The sequence below is a fragment of the Neopsephotus bourkii genome, unplaced genomic scaffold (assembly GCF_033783945.1).
Source record: "Neopsephotus bourkii isolate Nb327-2 ecotype Australia unplaced genomic scaffold, CSIRO-AGI_Nbou_v1 NB_1250, whole genome shotgun sequence".
Classification (NCBI taxonomy): Eukaryota; Metazoa; Chordata; class Aves; order Psittaciformes; family Psittacidae; genus Neopsephotus; species Neopsephotus bourkii.
In genome coordinates, this window is record NW_026901735.1 from 4,230,338 (window position 1) to 4,253,157 (window position 22,820).

Consider the following 22,820-nt stretch of genomic DNA (forward strand, 5'->3'; position numbering starts at 1 on the left):
TTCAAGATAACTTCTTTTTCCCCAAATTTGCTTTTTACTCATTAAGGCAAAAAGTATTACTTTCTCTCTCTGTTTCTACAAGGACATCCACTGCAAGAGCAGAAGTGTAGCTGACTTCACATTAACCGTTTCTTTGCTTGTACCTAACAAGTGAAACCACAGGAAATGTTAATTTCTGCAACAGATTTTCTTGTTTAAAGTTACTAATCTTACACAATTTCAGTACAGAGCTGCTCCTCTTTAAGGAGCTTGACTCTACATCCCTCTGGATGGTTCCATCCTCCAAGCCACACACACACACAGAGCAACCAGCTAAGAGAGCAGATAGAAAACAGCAAAGTTTGCAGGAAGTCTGATATCAAAGAGCCTCTCCTCACTGAGTCTTCCTGCATAAGTAATTTTCAGCCACTCTAACAGAGAATTTGCTCTATAAACAAAGAAAAACATTTAAAGCTTAATTGTCAAAGTGTCTTTATTTAAAATAGCTGAAAACTAATCTGCATAATCTTCTGCCACATCCAGGGAAACTCCAGAACAGTGATGTCTGCACTGGGCCAAGTAGTAAAATAGAGTGTAATCTCAAGTATGCTGAATCAAATCCGAGAAACTAGTAATCTAAATTCTTCCTAAGATTTCTTCTTAAAAGCCTAAGAGTGAGGGAAATAAAAAGTAAGAGCAATTAGAAGGTAACAAGAGTGAAAAAAGATCTAGGTAAAGGCATATACTTTCTATCTATTAGCTAGGCTAGTAGGAGACTAATTGCATAAATGCACATGCTGACATAGAGGTCAAGGGCAAAAGAGCCCATAACAGTCTTGGAATAGTCAAGTGGAAGAAGCAGTTTAAAAGCATGGTAATATTACAGGGTTGTAGGCTATTTGTAACACTTACTTTCCGTATTTGCTCTGCTGTTTCTCTCATCACCTACTTCAGCTTTGATTCCTTCAAATTCGTGTCGGGTTTTTATTTACACAGGTGCTGAAGTTGTATATACATACTCTAGTACACAGGCTTGTCACTATTTCAATACCTTAGTTTTAATACAAGCCATAAAACCAGTTTAGAAACTGGTTCTGCTAAAAGCCACTGAAGTAACATGGGTACTGTTTCTTAATTTTAACCTGTGAGTAAACTTAAGACTGCAAGGTCTAAGTTTGGGGTGTTTTTTTGGAGGGAAGAGGGAAGAATAAGACCTCTCAAATCCACTAGGGCCAAGAGATAAGTTGCACTTGAAACAAACTGAAAATCAGAAGTAATAAGGAAAAAACCCTAAGTATATTGTGATAAATATCACTTTCTTCACACATTTGGATTAATAGCAGTAGGGGGAATGCTAGAGAATTAAGACCTTGCAATATATATGCTTCCTTCTATGCCTTTATAGTCTTGACAGTAGGGTTTTTTGGTGGATATTGAAGATGATTAGAGCTCAGAATTGCTCTTATAAGCCAAGCAACTCACTGTCTGCTGTCCACAGAGCTAACTGGGACCTCAGCTGTTAAGGCAGTTCTCAAACTGCACTATTCAGAGGGCATGAATTCAAAACCTGGAAATCCCAGAAGCAGGGAAGCAGTGTTCCTGGGCTCCTCATTTACTCTAGCATGACATTATCATTTTGTGGGATGTGTTTTTTATGGCACTGCTCCCTCTTACGCAGGCCTCACACTCAGTTGAGTTGCTTGGGTTTTTTTTAAGCAGATCCCATCTGCATTTAAAAAAAAAAAAAAAAAAGAGGCTGAAGATTTTAAATTTCTCTTTGAAAGTTATTATTTTACAGCATATACAAAAATACTCTGGAAAAAACATACAACTTCATCTACAAAACCACCAAATTACAAAGAACTTGCAAGAGAGATAACATAACATTTGTTTTCTTATGATCAGAATTTCTCCCCACCCCTCAAAAACCCTGATGCACTAACTGGATAAGCAGTGTTAGCAGTTTACAGAACCAGACTACTACAAGTTTTCATGTACCCATTCAGAACAGCTTTTAGGGTTTATCTGAAGCCACTTTCTGCATGCCATGTGCTCTCAAGACTGCAGCTTGCAGGTAGGTAGCAGTGTCACAACAGCCTCAGCTGTGCATCTTCAGCTGTGTGTTCCAACTTTAGCTTTACTACCCATTGACAATAAAAAGACCCATCAAGTTTCATGCTGGAGCAGTCTTAAAGACAAAAATCAGATAACATGGCTTGAGACGCATCCATCATCTCTATACCTGGGTACCATCCTCTGCTGCATTTCCTCCAGTATTTGAGTTACTTATGGGCCTCCATGGGAGGCAATACTTGTGTAGTGCATGGCTGTGCTAGACAGTGGAAAGCTACCACTTGAGGAAGCTGAGCACCACTGTGACAGATGCGCAGGAGGGAACGTGCCAAGTGGAAAAATAATTTAAGATAAGAACAATGGATACACATGAACTAGGAAAGCACAGATAAATACAAGCATGTTCATATACACTTGAACTCAGAATGCGGTTGCAGTGACAAGTTAACCAACCCTGTTTACATACATTCTGAATCCCAAGTCACAGGACAGGTCACCTTTTGTGGCTTTTTCCAAAGCTGTTCCAGCTAGTGACAGTTAAGACTTTTTAAAAGACTAGTAAGTATAAACTGTTACAAGAATGTGCGAAGAGTACATCAAAGCATGGAACAATGCTATAAAACAAGACCATGATTTTAACTGGCCAGTTGCAGTATGGCAAGAGTGACCTTCCATATTCTTGTTTGTAAATACAATAGATGTTGATAATACAGATCTCTAAAGTGCTTTCCATCTTCACCTGAAGAGAAACCGGCTACCCATTAAGGGTAAGTTTGATGGATCTTTTAATAATACGAATGCTATTTGTTGGAACAGGAGATGAAGAATCTGGTAGTTCTTTACTGGAAAGCCTCTAAAACACACAAAAAGATGTCACAAAAACAGAAAAAGGGAAAAAAAAAGGAAGTTTTGAATTCATTAATTCAGAAGTAGCAGCAGATAAACCCTTTCCTAGCTGAATATAACATTCTTTATGTACCAAAACACTATGGCCCAAACCCAAATATTTCTACATGGGTTTTCTGTTTACCACACCACTTGTTATCACCAGTTGACAGAGGAAAAGCATTTTCCTCTCTGCACATTTCTTTCCTGGCATCAACTGAGATAATTATATTCCTGAGGAGGGGAAATAAGTTGCCAGTTGCATAAGAGCATAAGAGGAAGCCATCATTCTTCTCAGAGCCATGGATCAGGACTGTCCCTACTGGCCACTTCCACGCTTCAAAGCTTCCAAGTCTTATCACAGAAATCAGTATACAATAATTTAGATAAGAAGAGCTCCTTATGGAAGACCTACAAGGAGTACAAACCTTTTCACTCATGAAAAAAGGAAATGAGGAAATAAACTGTGCCAGTGTTTGAGAGCAAGGAAATGTGGTTTTCAGAGTTCAATAACTTGGAAGCTTTGGCTTCACTTTTGTGAGTGTACCTGGAAGGTCATTGTTCAGCTATTCAGTTTGGTGGAAGCATGATACGCAAAAGCTTATCACTACTTCAAACCCCCAAGTTTACAGAGATAAATAGCATTTAAGTCTTTACATGAAAAAAGAAAATTCTACTTTTGATTTACCTATAAATACACAGACACAATGTATAATACCTGTGATCTTGTTGTCAGGATGACAGGAGCAGGCACGGCTTTTCCTCCACGTAAGTCCTAGAAAAAAGCCAGAAAGGATTTATTAGGCAGTATTTTAAGCCCTATAAACACAGATACAGTGTTTCAGCTACTTTAACCTTTACTTTACCAGCAAGATCACATTTTGATTTGAGGGTGTGCCCTCAAGAGTTTATGCTTCAGTAGCAAGCTACACTAAAGCTCTTTATCCTCCCTCTGAGAGGCCAAATGCTTTAGTCTTTCAGTAGCTGTAGTTTACATTAGTGAATCGAGTGGCTTAAAAAAAAGTGACTTCAAGCATGGCATGAAGCTAGATACCACCAAATCTAGTAATAGCATTTAAAGAGATAGGTCATACAGGTGTAATTCTTGCAAAATAAAAACTGAAGAGAATGCCATTAAAAAGCACATTTTTGTTCACATCAGTAAATGTGTAAAGTATTTATGTGAGGTAGTTTAGGCACTAGAACAGCCATTTCAGCTTTTTAGTCTGAGTAAAAAACATTTGAAAATTACATTTCCTGTAGCTCTCATGACATCTGGGTTGCCACAATCTTTGAATGCTGAGTCCTGTCCAGTTCGCTAGAAGAACAGAATACACAGATTCAAAATAAGTGCTGTACTGAAATTACCTTCATATTTGGGTACAGCTTCAGTCAACACAACAAATGTATCAGTGGCCATTCTTAAAACAACATTTAGAGAAGGCTACCACTATCACACAGGAATCTCAAGCCTTTCAAATGTCTTACTACCCAAACCTTGGTTCGTTACAAGTATCCAACTTGAGCTTTTTCTACTTGTTCTTTGACTCAAAGAGAGGTTAAGGTATTTAAGCTAATTTATATATAGCGATAAAACATTAAATCTTGTTCTTGTGGAAGCTTTAGATTTATGTTTAAACAAGCAACTCCACACTGTCATTTCAGCAGTGGATGACCTACAAGTAGGCTGCTGATTTCTAAAGCAGCAGAACTACCACTATGCATTCAAATATCGTCTGCCAGAACAAGATTAGCTAATATGTTTACAATTATACATTCATATAGTCTCCATTTTGAGATAGCTTTTTTCTGAGTTGTTTTAAAAACTGCTTCCAAATGAGGCAGTTCAGGTCAGTGCAGTACTGTATCAGTGTAGTTGCATTTAGAGACCCTGATACCAGACAAGAAGCAGTCTTGTTTCAATTGCTCAAATTATATTCAACACAATTTCTCCTAGCTATATCCTAGTAAAACTATTATTATACTTTAGATTCCTGAACCTGCTGGGAATGTATATATGCATTTCTCAGCAACTTCATTCATTCTACATCAATAACTAACACAACTTCAAACCTCCCTGATCCAGCTCCTCTTCCTCACCTTTCCTCCATCAGGTATTTTTTGGGGGGGTTCATCTCCGGTTGAGGTGGGTGAATAAGGTCGTTTAGAGGCAGTGTTCTTTGGCTCTTTAACTGGAGTCTCAGTTAATTCATGCTGCTTTTGGCCAAAATGTGGTCCTACTTTAGAACCTGTATTAGGTTCTGAAATGGTGCAACCAGTTAGAGGTGCTGATGTCGCTCTTCCGAGTGTACCCTCCATTTCTGCAGGATTGTTAACAAGGTTTTAGAGCTCAGCCATGAAATTAAAGACTGCATTCCACCCACTTCAACACATACTTGAGTCAGTAACAGGCAAAGGGAATCCCATGGATGTTGATGGCACAGCTCCAAGAGGTATCTTCTCTCTGTTGTTAGTGGCACTGGATCTCTGATACACAGCGGTTCTGTAAAAGTCAGGCACCAGAGTTATAAAATGCACTAGAGTTATAAAATATATAGTATTTTGCTAGTTGCAAAACACTATGTATTTCCAGAACATTCATGCAAGGCAAACTTTTACCTTCTTAGCCCACTGTTACAGCTCTACTAGTAAACACCACAAAATCAGAGGCAAACTAGTATGAGATCTTCATTTTCACAGAATAACAGAATGGTTTGGGTTGGAAGGGACCTTCAGATCATTCAGTTCAACCCTTTGCCATGGGGAGGTATACCTTTCACTAGAGCGGGTTGCTTCAAGCCCTGTCCAGCCTGGCCTTGAACACTGCCAAGGATGGAGCATTTTCTTTGGGCAACCTGTTCCAGTGCCTCCTCACCCTCACAGTGAAAAACTTCTTCCTTCTATCTAATCTGAACTTCCCCTGTTTTGCTGGACTTTAGACCTTGAATTTAAACTTAAGCATTTTTTTTAGTGAGCCTCTATGTACTGGTACTGTTTTCCAGCTTAGTATATCAAGCACCTGTGATGCTTTTAATGTATGGATCTGCTCTACCCATATCTGCACCCAATTGTTTTTTGGGTTGGTTTTTTTTTCGTGCTAATTCTATAGTACCAAACTGTCTGAACACAGCAGGCATTAGACATCTGGAAGCATTGGGCTGTTACTCTCAAGGTTATATATCCCTCCTGTGCTGAAGCAGCCCAACTCCTTACACCACTCCACTAAGTCAGCAGCAGCTCCAATGTTTCTGTGATCAAGATCAGCATTTCATTAGCACTTAATACTGCTTTGCATTAATTGTATCTTTTTTGGTTTCAAGAAGGAACATTTACCTACACATAAAATACTCCAGCTTCAAGTTACACACTTGAATAACCTAACGGGATTTATATTCAAGTCCAAATAATTTCTCTAGTGTCAAGTAGTTCTTCATTCCTATGTGTTCATGTAAGTTAATCCTTCAAGGATTTCTTTAGCCTGCCTCCCCCCCCAGTTAAAAGCAGCTTCTTCCAGTTCAAAGGTTACAGTCCAACCTTTTTGTCTCTGTTGTGTAGGTGTCCATTTTAGTTATCTCATGTAATAGAGAGGAATGATATGGAGTTCTGGAGTCCTTGTCTCTGGAACTGCCCAAACAGTTTCCATCTGCAGAAAGCCTCTTGCACTGATGCTCACAGGCATTTTTACCAGTATCTGGCATACTTTGCTGAAACAACAGTTAAAACAAATAATAATGAAGTCTTCAAGTAATTATTAAAGACAAGAAAAATGACAAAAGAGCCAGATTTTTATGATACCTTCTTTTTTTTCTGAATGGCTTCAGCTGGCAAAAAATAGTGTAGATGCTTCCTCTTCACATGAGCTGCCTCAATCTTCATTCCTTCTTTTAGCACATTGAAGCTGCTAGCCTGTCTGTAAACTAACATGGGATTGTGTTTTAGGTTAGCGAGGATGTCTGCATTAGGTATTCGTCAGTTACATTTATTTAAGAGCAAGCCTCTAATCTGTCCAGCCCAGAGAGGAAGAAGTTTCCAGCCTAACTGAACACAAAATGCTACCCAAGCACCCCAAATACTCTTAAGATTACTGTGGCCTAAGATGCTCATTTCACATCCCACACAGACCAGATACATAACAGCTATTTAAGTTCAAATATTCATTTATGTGCTCAGCTACAGCTGCTGTTTGCTAATAACACAGCTCACATCTGAATTGATTTTAACCCAAAGGAGATTAGTTTTTCTGGTTGAAAAACTAGAAAAATCTAGAGGACTTTCTGAATCAACCCAATTGTGCACAGCTGATGAGATCAGATTCAGACTCATTTTTTATTTGATATTTACAGTGGTTATCGTGGGTTGGGGTTTTTTTTTTGGTAACAGTTCTGTAACATCAGCTGACTTCTATGTAGTTTAATGTTAAAATTCTTTCTGCCCAAGAAAGTAAGACTGGATTTTAGGGACCTCTGACTTACCAGAATCACTGTAATTTCAACATGTTTTTCTTAATCACCTGCAAACAGCCCTATATGCAACTTGAGAATGCTATATGAGCACAGCAGTTATTACAGAATTCAGTCACATTTAGATAAGCTTGTGTAAACAGACATATCAGAAGTATAAAGGGAAAGCCAGATTATGAACATAGAGTGGGAATCAAACTAAGGTCATGCAACAAAAGGCCTAGAAATTTAACAAAAGCCTAAATATAGATGTCCACACCAATATGAACAGTTGCTTCAAAATAAATTCAAGTTCCTTTGTGAGTGCTTGCACTGTGATATGCAGAGGTGTTATTTCACATAATAGCGCAGTGTATAACTGTAGTAGCCACTTTTGTTTCAAGGTGAACTTACTTTAAAGCTAATCTGCATGTTGCTCTATAGAAACACCCAATAGCTAATACCAGATGAAAGCACAATTCACTTTGTGAAGCAATTTCCACTGCAATCAAAAACATGAAACCATACAAAACTAGAGCAAAATGTAGGCTTACCTGTACTTGTGAATGAGTGTACAACATGAGTTAAATCAACGTTAATACTTTCTGCATTTTCCACTTTCTTAAATTCAATTCCAAGAAACCACATTGACACATGTTCACCCCTAAAGAGACAGATGCACAAATCATGTAATTTATGCACAGAGACCATTTACTTGAATGATAGCATCTACTCTCAAAAAGGGATTAAGCAAAACAATTCAGTTGTAACAGCAAATCAAGGTTAGTCAGCTCACACTTAAGATCTCAGAGTACTTCTCTCTGAAGTTCTCCCTTCTTTAAAACGATCTTACATGCTCAGAACCTTGCCTGTCAGAGCATATACCTACAAAATAACAGGTATTCCACTGAACATCTCCCAGATAAGCTGAGGTGAATATGAACAAGTTGTAATACACTGACCAAACTGTATCTCAGAAAAGTAGTGAAACTCACCGTTTACAGAGCTCTTGTTTGCCAGGGAAAGATTGTGGCTTCACATGTGCCATATTTATAAATTCATTCCTCTCCAAACTTCCAACCAGGACACGAATTTTAGATTCAACAAGGCCAATCCTAAGAAGAACAAGAGATACTTACTCATTTTTAACTGCATCCAGCACTGGAGTTATATGCCTTTTCATAGTACAATGCTAATACAAAAAAGCTAACAAATCACTAAGTAGTAAGCTTCATTCAGCTGAGTAGATACTGGATTTCTATATCGCACACACTACAGTTTAAGATGTTAAAGCTCACATGTCACTAGAAACATTTCCAAAGACAGATAAGCAAGTTTAACTTCTACTCTCAACAGTTCAGATACAATATTTCAACCTATAATCTATGATGAAAAGATCAACAAAAAGCAGGTACCAGCACCTCTGGCTGCATTTTGAAATACAGCAAAACTGCTTTTTACCCCAAAGATCAAGGACAAGAGCAATTCAGAATAGGCTCAAGCACAACTGTTCTATTACAACCAAGTAAAGATGCAATTCTTCCTGCAGAAGAATTCCTGATCAGTGAAAAAAAGTTTACTCTCTTCCCAAACTGAAAAATATAGTTCCTTTAATAATCAGAAGGATCTAGTTGACACAGGAAGAAAGTATTATAACTTCAGTTATGTGTATGTAACTTGTAAATAAGTATATATATATTTTAAGCTCATGTTTAGAAGTTTTTGCTGATAGGAGTGCACAGTCAAAAAAGTTTGGAGACCGCTGCTCTGTAAAGTCAGAGGATCAGGCTCTGCAGTGTCCATTACACATCTGATAACACTGATTAATCTGTTTGCTTCAGTCTCTGCAACAAGGAACATCTTCCTACGAGCTGAAGTAGTGTTGGGTAAGCAGTCTCCTTAGACTCCTTGCATCTGCTTCTCCATGTAAGACAGAGCATCAAACCTTTAGGCATACACACACAAACCCTTCTTGATCCTTCACATCATGACTTGGATTTATGTTTACTTCCCTTCATAAAGAAAAAAGGTTTAACTTTTGCTGGTCAACTGTCTACTCAACTTGCTGCTATATTCCATTCCTAGTTGCTCAGTTTTATACTTCATTTGTTAATACAGATAACACTGAGCCAAGTTCTCATTATGTATTGAACCCCATTTAAACCAAGACTTACCATTCTAAGTGATGGTCCTCTGTAGAGGCACTAGCAGTCAGCACGATGTAATGTCTAGAAGGAAAAGTAACATACTAGCTCAGGACTTCATATTTCTTCAAGTGAAACTACCTTAAATGAATAGAATACAGCTTCCAGACAAGACAGATTATATCCTGTATTCAGCACAGTATTAAGTGATTACATCCTTTAGAATTGCATTCTGCTACACTCCAAGTATCCTAGTTGATTTTTTTCCTAATAAAAAGTTTAAGTGGCATTAACACATACAGTTTTTCTATCTTCACTATACTATCCCTTTTACTTACTTACCAAAATCTAAATTACACTACTTGCAGTTCCTGAAGCACAAACATTATGGTATGTTCTATTTAGATTCCAACTTAAAACTCACCATGCAACCAGTAAGTACATAATTTGAAGTTCAGACAACAGATTTCATACATACTTGTACTTCTGAAAGAAGTTCAGCGGTTCAAAGAGTTTTGACCAGTCTGATTTCCCTTGGAGAATCTCATTTGTAACTTCAAGACCTACAATTGAGGTTGAAAACATTATTACCATTTCGGTTTTTAGACTAGCCGAGCATGATATAATCTTCTTGACATGAAGGTTTTGAACATTAGTTGACTGATCAAAAAACAAATTCCCTTGACACCATGCAGGTCTGCTACAAGAGTTCACTTTGAAACTGTTCCCTTATAGCCTGCAACAGGTATAATTCCCAGAGACCTGTAAAAGGGCAGAACACCTCACAGAACATAACTAATTCAGATAACGCAGCTTCAAATAGCAAGAATTGTGCTTTAAAACCAGTTAATAAGCATGGAAAAATACTTTACCACGTTGTAATTCCTCTACCATTATCGCCCGTGTTGATGGAGACACATTGTATGTGGAATTCTGCTGTGGATAGGCAGGAGTGATGATAGGCATGACATGATAACGGTCTGCTGGGTTCACCTATGATGTTAAAACATCTGTTTAGCATCGGTTTAGCCCAGAAGAAAGTTTAAAGGCTTCTGAATTTAATGTCTACTTACCCTTGGGTCCCATACTGGTAAATTAAGGTTGCTTTCTTCAGCTTGTTTCAGCAATACAGGAGTTGGCCATTCCCTATATGAAAAAAACTGAGTAACTAACTGTCTGTTTTCAAGTTTCCCCATGTAATTCAGGGTAAGACTGAACATTGTCAACGTGAATCTTTATCTAAAGAGCTACCTCTGGAAATGTTACTTCTTTATGCAAATTAAAACAAACAACTGCCCTTACCATTTTGAAAAGATCATGAAGAACCTGTTAATGAGAGTAGACGCCAAAGCATTTGGATAGAGCTGACATGTCCTTGCTACTAGTATCGCCCAGGAAACTCCACCAAGAAATCCCAGGATATTTGAGTAAATGCCACGGCCTAAAATAGGTAAATTGTAGTTAAAAAGTAGTCTTTTAATACCCAAGTATATTCCTTCAAATTTACAGCACCAACTTCACAACCTGTGTATTTACTTAACATGCTTCAGCCTCAGACAGTTATTTCTGCAGTGCAATGAGGCCAAAATAGTTGGTCCTTGCAGTGATGAGAAAAAGAATCATTACCACACCAATTCCCAAAATACTGCTACTCTGAAATTTGCCCACACTACTACAACTACAACTTCATTCCAACTTCCCTTCGGACAAAAACGTTCTGCCACTCTTCTAGCCCTTGCTCTAGCATGAACAGTATTTTCTTATTCCTTACATATCATATTCCTTACATTTTAAACTTGGTATTTTTATCATCTGTAGTCAGGTTCCTGATCAGCAATACAGCACTTTGTCTTGTAGTCAATCCCTTCTCCTCCCCACTCTACCCTCATTAAAAACCACACCAAATCGACCACATGAACAGACTTTTAATCTAGACTAAAAATGACTGTTTTAGTTTAAAAACTGTCATTTAAGCAACTATCCAAAGCTGAAGTACTTCTAACAGTTGTATTTTCTCAGCATGAGGTGCCTCTGAGAAGTTTAAAGATCATGAACAATCCCATCACTCACGTTTTGCCCACAGTTTAATTGCACGGAGTGCGAGACGGAAGTTCTCCAGATTTGGCACCAGACGCACTATTTGGTCAGTAACCCTGCAGCCTGTAAGAAAAATTGAAATGCAAAAGTTCCTAGGAACAGGTACAAGTCAGTTTTATATTGGACCAAGAGCTTAAAGCTTATCATTTAAATTATAAAACCAACTCTGGATTACATATACATTAGCACTTCAGGTAGCTGGTGCCCTCAGCTTTTTCATAGTTTACACTGCAGCCAGCAACTTTTAATAAGGCTCTTCTATAGGATTCCAAAAGCTAGAGCTATTTGGGCAGCCAGGAACAGTGTTAAACAGTGAGCAAGTTAGGCTTTAGGTATTTTAAGTATCTATTTTTTTTATTAACTACCACACACTGTTCTCTATCAAGTCTCTATCAAGTGCTCTACCTATGCATCTGAAGCACTTTCTGTGGCAAACTGGAACAATGCACACTCCCTGATCAAAGAAATATGAAATACATGACTATCTAAACACACAGCTTCATGTAATACCTAAATTTAAGCCTTTTTGCCACCGCCTCAGATACACAGAGATCAGTTTCTTATCCAGAAGTTTGGGTTGTGTAATCTATCACTGTATCAGTGTTGATCACACTTTAAAGATACTTAAATATGCTTACCGTTCAAGCTACGTATACATCTTATATCCAGGCTTTTCAGACACGAGTCATCTCTGAGATCAAGACTGTCAGAAATAGTTGCCATAGACAGTCTTGCAAAGACAAGATCAATCTGAAGAGGAAAAAGTGCCAACCATGACTTAGAATGTTGTACCATTTGCAAACAGCACACTAGTGGGAGGGACAGTTAGTCAAGTCTCAAAAGAGTGGCTAACACTTTTATTTAGCATTCTGTGACTATAGAAACATATCCCAGGAGATTTATTTGCCAAAAAAATCCAACAGAATTGCTAGAAGTTCCGTATTTTATTTACAAAGTCCCCTATGCCTCATCCCTTTCCTTTTAAGCCACAACACACGTGAAATTCTTACCTCAATTCCATCAAACTCAAATTTGACAACTGGTACATATGCATCTTCAACTGCCTGTGAAGGAGAGGGTAATTGTAAGAAAACATATTGTTGCTATTTTAACGGTTTTCCTAAATTATGATAAAATACAGAATTTACATTGCTAAACTACTCACTATAAATACTGAGTTGCTTCCAAACAAGAACAAACTGCAAGCAGTATAGCATTAATACAGTACCAATATCAGCCTTAAAGAGCTAGTTAGCCACGAGATTCAGGAGCTGATCATGTATTGTAATGAACAGTGCACAATAAGCCACAAGTTATCTATGGTTGTAAGGTACTCACCTTGGTAGTGAGAAAGAAAAGAAAGGTATTTCTGTAAGCTATCTTACTAGGGGGTAACAGCAATATAAAAATCTTTTGTCCACATTTGACAGTGTGCACTAGTCTCCTGTATTTTTATTTTCTGATGTGCCCAAGATGCTGTCAGCTACTTTATGTGACCATTTTCAATGTTGTAGACCACTTGTTAGAACTGCGTGGCTGCAAGTCTGCTTTCAGGTATCTAAAGCAAAGGTTTATTTGCTAAGCACATGAAGTCTTTCAAAATGTCTACATGAGGAAGAGTAGGCTAAGAGAAATGCTTCCCAGGAGTTCAATTTTACATGCAAGGTACACAACATATGCACCTGAAGGTGAATCGCAAAGCAGTGTTCTATGTTCACAGCACAGTTCCCCTAACTTTACACAAAGCTGACTGTGTGCATCTGTTCCATAAAGTCTCAGGCAGAGTAGTCAGAGGGGAACATGGCCAGGGAAGTATGAATTAGAGATCCTAAAGTACAGATAGAAAAGCATACTGACAGAAACCTTTCCACATCACATTTAACTTCTCTACTTTTCAGGCTGCCCCATCCTATTCCTGCACACACCTTATTTCCAAGCTCCTTACTACATCTAAGAGTAAAGCAAGGCTTTTAGGGACAATCTTGCTTTTTGATACAGCTAACACCTTCCCAAATTCTTATGTGACATACAGTCACTGAGGAAAGGAACCAAAAGCTTGACTTTGGCATTTTCATGCTGCATAATATAGTATTTTTGAAGGTGCTCAGAAACAATTTTGGGTTTCATTTTGGCTTGTAAGTCATTCACAACCAATGAGCCTTTAACATGAGTATTCTTATGGCAGAATTTGCACAATCAGGTAGGGAATTTACTCACTCTTAGATGTTTTACTGCCTCCTGATGTTTCAGTTTTTCAAAGAATGACTGAAAAAAATCCGATCTTTCCACATGTCTAGGAGCAACACAAACTGCATCTATGTCAGCACCTACAAAGAGATTCCATTTCTTCTGTTACTGTTGGAAGTCATTTTCAAACATTAGAAATATGATCAAGCAGTGGCAGTTGTACCTTTAGTGTGTACTCCAAGCCGGTAAGAACCAAATGTAAATATTTTGCCACCAACATTTGCTATTGTTGAAGGGGGAAGATTCTGTGGGTAGAAAAGAGAACATCAGCGTACTTTAGAGACCCACACTGACCTATGTGCAAGTCTAACTAGAATACCAATTACATAGAAAAACTACAACAGCCTCCAAAACATGGTCTTCTCACTCCTGTACTGAGCTTTCAGTTGAATACACAGACTATTACAGTCTAATATACTGTTATTCTAAGATACTGTTTTTCTGAAGTGAGTGCTTTCAAATCAAAATAATAAGTAATGTAGCAGTCCTTTCATTAATTTACACAAATTAAGATCTATTATTAGTCTTCCCTGCAGCATACACATAAATTAATACCACCTAAGAGCTAAGTCTAGTGTAATAATTCCTAGACTGAGTGATATAGGAAGCTTGAGGCAAGATTAGTGCCCATTTGCCATCTATCTCACCCACAATATGATGGTTTGGCTTTATTAACTGATAGAGCCACGTCACAGATTTAATTAGTGCCCCAAAGACTTCAGGATCTTGATCTGAATTACTTTTTATACCTATTTAAATTGCAGTTAGTACAGCTCTACTCAATACTTAAGAAGTTAGAAGTTGAACTTCAGCATAAATCCTAATTGCATGGCTTTTAAAAGAAATAAAAAGGCTTCAGCTGCTTTGATAAGAACATATAAAAAGTCCTTACCTTGCTCTGACCAAGTTCTGAAATCCATTCTTTGGCCAAGTTATTCAGTTTATGAAGAACAAACATCCTGTAAAGAAAACTCATGTTAAGTTTCCCTTAAAACAGAAAACTGCCCAAGAGGTTAATGAATTTTAGCCTTGTTATACCTGTGACTCAGCTGTTCCTCATCCTCAAACACACCAAATGGCTTCATTGCTTCAATTAGCTTCTGAGTATGAATGCAATCTATACCGTTAGGAGGAGCCAGACAAATCGGGGAAGTAATTCCATAGTGCCTTTGAGCCTGCAGCCTGGAAGTACTGTGGGAGAAAACAGAATACTGAAGACCTCATAAAAGCAAAAAAAACCCAAACCAACCAACTTCAACTTACAAGTTCCCAAATCAACTTCTGCTCTTTTTATCCAGCAGTAAAACACGTAAGAAAAAAAACAAACCACCCCAATTGTGATTTTTAGATAACTTGACCCAACTTAGAAGTCACAACCACTTTTTTAAAGTGTATTTGTGGATATAAGAAAAGATCCAAATTACTACCATCTGAGTACAACTTACTTGTACCATCAATTAGAATTGATCACCAGGAACAGAAAAGGCTGGAAATCCAGTGAGGGTAACACTGCATACAGCAGCTTTGGACACATTTCAATCTTGTATCAGTTACAAGGATGTTCCCATCAGCTTCCTGCTAGTGTTAAACAACACAATTTAACACTTGGCTTCTTTTAGGATAAAAGTATTTGCTATGCTTCTGCCGATTCTGGAGGGGCATTCTAGTTTATTGTAGAGTAAGGACATATTATGAAGCAGTTTGTTAGAGTTCATGAAGTAAATTCGGTATTACCCCAGTTTTGTTTATGCAAGAATATGAATAAGAACATCAACTAATATGCAGATGAAGTTGCCAGGAAATCCTCATGCTTTTAACACAGCATTCATTTTTTATAGCCCGGAGGGTTAACTGTACATACATCCATTTTACCTAAATCCAAGGAATGTATATCAGCATATAAAGCTCTGTAGAGCTGCTCAAGTGTGGCTTTGCCAGCTCACTGCTCAGTTAGGCTCCAGTTAAAGCAGGACTTCTGGGTTTGGAGGCCAACAAGGTTACTGCCCCTGAACTCCAATTAGAGCAAGGCATCATTCTCACCCCAACCCTCCAACTGCCCTGTGTTTAGACTTATTTGCAATCAGAAGCATCATAGGATTGATGTGGGAGAAAGAAGTTAAATTAGAATGGGGAAAAATTGAGAAAAAACCCTACTTTGCACTACCAGTTGAAACCAGAAGAGAGAAAGGAGTGGGACAGGAGGTAAGAAACATACAATGGACTGAAGGTCTCTCAGAAACACTAGTAGCAAAAGGCAGAGACACATTAAAAAGCGTATACAACTCATCACAGTTGTGAAAGAATCCACATCCAGACTCTGAGCCTAAAGGGATTAATTATACCTTTACTCAAACCAGGTATTTTCCTACTTCTCAGACAACTTCAAACATCAGCTGGTTTAGCCCAGATATGCTTATAGCCATTTCAGCTGGAATGGGGTTAGGAAATGCTCAAAGCACAGCTTCAACATTTGATTTTTTTAGGAAGACATCTTATTGCAGATTCTTATTCCCAGCTGTTGCCCTTACTCTTCCATTGAGGAAAGATGCATTTCTCTGTCTCTCAGAACAGTTTTATCAAACTATAGACACAGCTTTTAATCATCCAGCTGGGTGTCATCCTTTCCATTTCCCTCTAGGCTCTCATTTTTCAATCTTTCTGCTATATGTTTTCCAAAGAACTAGGGGGAATTAGTACTGTAGTCCTGTCAACTAGTTTCTCCCATCAGAACAAGTGTTACTAGCCCTGGACCTAATTTGCATCACCTATAGGCACTGTTAACTTCCACTTCATAAGTAAAAATATTCATGTTTTCCTTCTTATATCACTTCCATAATAAATACTGAAGAAAAGCCTATGTTTAATTGGTGTGTTACAGCTAAATTAAAACACCTACAGCATCAGCTTCTCACACATTTTACATATTACTTGCATTGTACAACTTGCACTTCAGAAAGTACGCACAAAACAAGAATGGAGTTTTGGCTTTGCTAGCATTCAAGACCTTGTCAGTGTACAGAAAGGCACCATCTGCCTTTCATTGCCTTATTCCTCCTCTGAAGACTGACATAGGGAACAGTAACAGATGTATCTGATATTATTAGTATCAGATTCTTTATAGTAGATGTTTTTCAGTTGCTTGTATTACTGAAAGTCTGATCTCACAACTCAAGGAAAACGGCACTTAGAAAGTTTTATTGGAAGAATGACTTATGGCATTAAAAGAGGAAAAAAAATAAATAAACACATCCTAACTTTGCTCTCAAGCAGCACATCAGACATATACAAAGAAATGATTTTAAGACATAAAGCAGCATCCAGGCACACAACCTACTCATCCATCACCTCCTGTTTTAAACAAGAGGCCCATAACAGCCTGGCAAGCTATTTTGCCAACTCTTGCTACAACTTGCCCACCACAGCAAACGGCTCCAACATTCTCTGTTCCGAGAAACCCTGATTTCACACAAGAAATTAACTTAAACGGACTTTCTCTCCGTTTTACCACTACTTTTATAGCTTTGCAAAGCTGCAAGCCGTTTGTCCTGCATACCCAGAGAGCCAACAGGTATGGGCACAGTGTTACAGCTCACGGAGCTGCCTTCAGCACCCTCAGCGCTCACCACAGACTCATTCTTAACCCCATTCCTGAGGCTGCCCTGCTTTGACACAGGTAGAAACGCATCTCTCCAGCCTCTTCCACTCAGTAACTGGAATCACCTCCTGACCCAGCAAAGCGGACGGCACCAACCGAAGCGTACATAACAACAAACCAACCCTGCCAAGAACTGCGACCCCGCATCGCCAATATCTCCCCTCGCAAGGCATGCCGCTGAGGCAGGTCCCCGTGAACCCCTCATCGCGCCTCGGCACCAGCGCTCGCAGCAAGCTGCCGGCCCTGCGCGCCGCGGCCGACCGAGTCCTGCGGCCCACCCCACGCTGTTGCTAAGCGACGGCGGGGACCACAGTGACGCTGAGAACCCGATACGGAACGGCGCCGTCACCGCACGGGTTCTATGGGTCGAACCCTTCACTCTACACGGAACGGGTGTAGGCTGAACTTTAAAAGCGAGACTCCCCCTCATAAACCACCCAGAGGCAGCGACAGAAAAAGCCCCTGAGGGAGCCATGAGGGAAAAAGAGGAGGACGCGGCCGCCTCACCCGCACGTCTCCTTCATGGCGCCCACAACACAACCCGCAGCCACAGCCCGCGGCTCGAACCCTTCTACCCGCCGCTCCCCCGCCACCGCCTCCTTCCCGACGGGCACCGCGGCGCGCTGCCAATGGGGCACGGGAGCGCGCCCGCGGAGGTGGGGCCGCTCGGCCATGCGCCCCCCCGCGGCACTGCACCCCCTGGTGGCGCATGGTGGCTGAGGGGGGTCAGCGCCATCAGCACCCTCGCCCCACCGGTCCCTCCTCCTCACAGGAGAGGGGACATGGTGGGTCATGGAAGGGGCTGAGGCGCGGATACCCCTCGTATCCCTAAAGCAGGAGATGTGGAAGGTGCTCTTCTCCTCGCAGGAGGGAGGAGGTGAGGTTGTGGTGGCCGCTGGCTGAGCTGGGCGGGAATCCCCTCTGAGGGGAGGGCTGTGCGGCCGCGGGGTGGATCTTACCTTGAGGAGATCGCAAAGATGTGCTCGGTTTTCGGGAGCTGGGAGGAGGATCTCGGTCGGCCAGGGCATAGCCGGTGGCCCCTGCTCGAGGAGCGAGGGGCTGCAGCCACCCTGGGGCGGGAGAGGCGAGCCCTGGAGGGGCGGGACTCGTTGTGGTGGTGCCGGCGGGCACCCTGAGGGGGAAGAGGGGGGAAAAAGGCACAAATCACTCCTGGGTTCGCTCACTTCCATCCAGTAAACGGAGCAGAGCAAGGCAAGTGTCGCTTGGGAGGATTTAACACACGTAGTTTTGAGTACCCACTCTAACTCACTGCCGTGTAACACTATGGGCCAATGTAGTCTACCGCAAGGTGGATATTAAAGCAGCCAAGATACCCTGAGGCCATTCCGCACTGTGGCTTTTAGATGACAATTCCTCACTCGCATTCAAGCCTGCAAAAAAAAGTTAAAACTGTGAAGCTGTAATAAAGTTTAATAAATCTTTGGAAACAAGCTGGCTTCCCAATTGCCTTAATGTCTTGCCATATTACATCCTTTCCCTGAGATTAGTACACGCTATTTCTGTGCTTCTCTGGGTTGTCTGTAGTGCTTTTGGTGGAGTAAAGTACATCTTACCTTGCAAGATACTTAGAATAAACACAAACTTGTGGCCTGAAGTTTCAACAAGATAACGAAACGTTTGGTGTTCAGACGCAAAGGTACTTTTAGCACGATTGCCTTCTCTGTGCCACCCAAATAACTTCAAACTATGGAGAGTTTGAAATGGTTTTATTTATTTATTGAATGTTTGCAGTACCTGTGCTCACATTTCAATGTACTTGAAAATCAGATGCTTCTGCAAGAAGCTGCACTGGTAAAGCAAAGCAAAAGTTTTCAAGACCAGTTATTTTAAAACCTCTAGACACACCATTTTATTCTCAGAAGTTTATGAGTTTATCATGGTTTTCTTTACCGTTTTACGTTCATCATAATACAGCTGTGTTCCCAGAATCAGGAAAACGGTTGTTCATATACTTCTTCCTACCCTTTTCCCTCAAGTTAACATCATGCATTTTGCGTGAAGAAACCATCTGCTTCCCCCCCAGTTTAGATGGATAATTAGCCATTATTTATTATTAATTTTTAATCTGCTTCTGCTGGGTGTTCTAGTATCATAAGGGTAGTTGCATTTGCCTGCAGGGAGAAGAGATACCTTTCTTTAAGTCACCTGCAACGTTTAGGAGAAAATTAGCAGGTCTTCAAGCACAGAAGTCTTTTGTCAGGTGCAATTCTGATGTTACATGGAAATGAAGGCTTGATTGCTTCCATCAGGTAAACTGAAGAGAAAAGGCAGAGCGTGAAGCAAGGGACGTTCATGATGGCTGGAATGAGGTGGTCAGGTTGTGAGGTCTTAAAGCAGCTAGAGCTTGTACAGAGGAATAACTTAACCTTTTTCTGGAAAAGGAACATTGTGAAGTGTTATCAGAGCAACAGTTTAATGGTGTTCCTGTTATTTTCCTTGAGTTTATGAATTCTAGTTTCCAGTGTTACCTTTGAAAAGACTTTAGAGTCTTCCTTGAAAGGCAGAACTGAGGAGACTAGATGGGTTGGCTATTCTGTGAGTGGTATTTTTGCCATAGAACACAAGGTTCTCTTGTTGCTTGCCAGCTACTTACGTAAAATTCTCTCTAACACAGAACTGTTGTATTCTATATTCCTTATATATAATACATGTTCTATGTAGTCCACAATATTATGTGTAATACTAATATGTTTTAGACTGTATGGAACTTGCAGAGAGTTTGTTTCAAGGTAGTGCTTTCTACTTGTTGTGTGTATTATATTAACTTTAAAGCACTTTTATGTAGTGCCTTAATTGTAGAAATGCCTGATAATTAAATAGTTGGGACTTCTTTTTTTGTTGTGTGTATGCCTTATCCAGATAAAATACTGCAAAAGCTAAATCAGTTTTCTTAGAGTGATACAGGCTGGGGGGTGTTTGTACTTGTTTTTAATTGCTGGTATCTTCTAAAGGAGTAAATATCCTCTATAGCATAGAAGGCATGATTTCTGAGTACTTCTAGTCTGTTAGCATTACTGATTTTATGGAGACATGCTTTGTAAATATAAATGCATAGGCTGTGTATTTTCATATGTTATAGTCTGCATATCTTTTATTTTAATCTTATCTGTAAAATTAATGGCAGCGTGATGTATTTTAGAATCCACTTGTGGAAAACCATGTGTTTGATACGCTTCTAAAATAAAATAGTTTAAGAATTCCTGCTAAAACAAGCTGTTGATGTACTAGCTATATATTTTGCTGTTACTGCTTCTTACCCCTTTTCCATTTGGGTCTGTCTAGCTGCTGTCCGTGTATTGCTCAGGGGATATTTGTGTCTAAATGCCTGTGTCTTTTCAGTAGAAGGTGTCAATCTTGTCGTTTGTGCCCCCTCACAAACTATTGTTGTCCATGTAAAGTGGGCTAACTAGCTTTTTGCTCAGTGCACAATTCCTGTGAGTTGTTCAAGCTACTGTTTTAAGTCTTAAGTCTTTGCTGCATCAATTTTTGACTAGATAAGTCGATTCAAATGTCCAGTTGTGTAGGTATGTGGTCAGAAATACTGATTGAAGGGAAGGAGAAAAGGTACTGTGAGGAGGGAGGTGAGGTGGTTTCTTTTTATGTTCCTAAGCTACATTCTGTGCATTATACAAGTAAGATCCTTCTCACTTCCTTAAACTGTGCTTTTGTAAGGTTGTTTTGTGGTAATTTAAACTGTACTAACCCAGGCTGATGTGATTTTTCTCCTCTCTTCTAAAAAGTCTGTGCCATTTTGTTGTTTGAGCAAGATCTAGTTCTTAATTGTCAGAGTATGTGGAGGCTGCTCAGCTATACTGTTGGCGGAAAGGAGAAGCAGAACCGCACACACAGCTGCGTTAGTGGGGAAATGCGATGATAGATAACAGTCTGAATTTAGATTCATTTATAGTGTACCCAGAAACTTGCATCCTTTTCTACTATACCAGTTAATTTAGGAGAAGTCATAATCTGTGTCTCCACCTCCTCTTGCTATTTGCATGATGTGTCACAGGCAGAACATTGTGTATCTTATGGATATGTAAAAGATTGTATGCTCATATCTGTGCTTTAATACGTGTACTGTCTGTCAGCTGAGCTTCTGGCACTGCTGGTTGTCTGTGTGTGTTTGGAGATAGTTCTCTTACGAAGTGGGATGTCTCTGAGGGCCTGATACTTACAAGGGAGTGTGTAGCTGGAGTGGTGCGATGATGGTAACAATATGCAGTGTGCCCATGTGAATGGAAAAGGTGTGATATTTTACTCCATTTTCTTAGTGGTGTAGGTTTTTCTCAGGTGAATTGTGTTGCAACCCATAAAAAAAAAAAAAGACATTTGGCAAGAAAGATTCTTACTGTATTTTATTTGGCAAATACTTCATGACTTACTATGTTTCAATGTTCTAAATTTTAATGGCTGAAGGAGAGTGAAACTTTAAACTGTTTTGAAGGCAGTTTTGGAGGAGCTTCAGGTATATGCATGAAAAGTTCTGTGCCAGCTACTGCACCTGAACATTCCTGCTTCAACTTATAAAATCTGAAAGGTGAAACTGCCATAGAGAAAATATTAATGTAATATTAAAACATTATCCACATAACAGAAAAAATTATCAGAGAGATTTTATTCAAGCTTTTGGATTTTTCTTGCAAACATAGAGGATCTTATCTATGTAATGTACCATACTTCACTAGAGAAAGCTGTTGTCAGCAATAATTTGTACATATATATTAGGCCCTGATGAATATCAGCTAAAAATAACATGAAATTCAGTTCTGGAAAGCTGCATTTTGTAATAAATGTTCTCAAGTTTTACTAATCTGTCACATTTTGTGGGATAATACATGGTAGGAGATAACACTGAACTATGGAAAGTGTGGGGTTGTTGAAGACAGATTTCAGATGAATCAAAGCAAGGCGTGTTCTTTTTTCCTTTATCTTTGAATTTCATCCATTTACTTGAGAAACATAATTCTATACTCTAGGTTCTGGTAACCTAACAAGCTACTCAGAAATGTGAATGCATAAAACACTTATATTTAAGTCAGCTCTAACTGTTGCTGCTGAAGCAGTAAGCTTGCCTTGGAGAGCGTGACTCTGGGACTGTGTTACTCTACTGCTGCCTGTCTTTCTGGGCTGGCTTGCTGCTAACAGCTATTAGTTCCTGTCCTGGGTTCAGCAGTAGCAGTCATTCATCTCCTTCTTGGTAGCTGGTGCATTGCCGTGTTTTGACTTTTGGCCTGGGAACAGAGTTGATAACACTGATGTTTTGGTCTGGCCAAGGACTTT

General features: G+C 39.6%; 2 protein-coding genes across 2 annotated transcripts; both read right to left on the minus strand.

Moving 5' to 3' along the window:
- Positions 1–1,742: 1,742 nt before the first annotated feature.
- Positions 1,743–10,675, minus strand: PAPOLG (poly(A) polymerase gamma). The gene is made up of 13 exons (XM_061364903.1): positions 10,594–10,675; positions 10,393–10,513; positions 9,999–10,083; positions 9,551–9,604; positions 8,372–8,491; positions 7,931–8,040; positions 6,733–6,854; positions 6,472–6,641; positions 5,334–5,440; positions 5,038–5,258; positions 4,190–4,255; positions 3,656–3,712; positions 1,743–2,905 (listed from the first exon to the last, which is right to left on the minus strand). Exons 2-13 carry the CDS (start codon positions 10,484–10,486, stop codon positions 2,807–2,809), a joined length of 1,305 nt encoding a protein of 434 aa, XP_061220887.1. The 5' UTR covers positions 10,487–10,513; positions 10,594–10,675; the 3' UTR covers positions 1,743–2,806.
- Positions 10,676–10,818: 143 nt separating this feature from the next.
- Positions 10,819–18,060, minus strand: LOC133218460 (poly(A) polymerase gamma-like). Its single transcript, XM_061364904.1, has 9 exons — positions 18,027–18,060; positions 14,903–15,055; positions 14,757–14,823; positions 14,028–14,109; positions 13,835–13,944; positions 12,628–12,681; positions 12,256–12,367; positions 11,591–11,680; positions 10,819–10,961 (listed from the first exon to the last, which is right to left on the minus strand). Exons 1-9 carry the CDS (start codon positions 18,041–18,043, stop codon positions 10,819–10,821), a joined length of 828 nt encoding a protein of 275 aa, XP_061220888.1. The 5' UTR covers positions 18,044–18,060.
- Between the last annotated feature and the right edge of the window lie 4,760 nt (positions 18,061–22,820).

What these genes read in the sequence shown, in the direction of transcription:
- PAPOLG (XM_061364903.1), bottom strand. Translation starts at nt 10,486, where the DNA reads ATGCCTATCATCACTCCTGCCTATCCACAGCAGAATTCCACATACAAT. An exon ending in CCATTCAGAAAAAAAAGAAG is followed by an intron (nt 6,642 to 6,732) that starts GTATCATAAAAA and finishes CTGTTGTTTCAG; the next exon opens with CAAAGTATGCCAGATACTGG. An exon ending in TCATGAGAGCTACAGGAAAT is followed by an intron (nt 3,713 to 4,189) that starts GTAATTTTCAAA and finishes GCTTTTTTCTAG; the next exon opens with GACTTACGTGGAGGAAAAGC.
- LOC133218460 (XM_061364904.1), bottom strand. An exon ending in GAGGAACAGCTGAGTCACAG is followed by an intron (nt 14,824 to 14,902) that starts GTATAACAAGGC and finishes TTTTCTTTACAG; the next exon opens with GATGTTTGTTCTTCATAAAC. An exon ending in ATGTATACGTAGCTTGAACG is followed by an intron (nt 11,681 to 12,255) that starts GTAAGCATATTT and finishes TTTTTCTTACAG; the next exon opens with GCTGCAGGGTTACTGACCAA.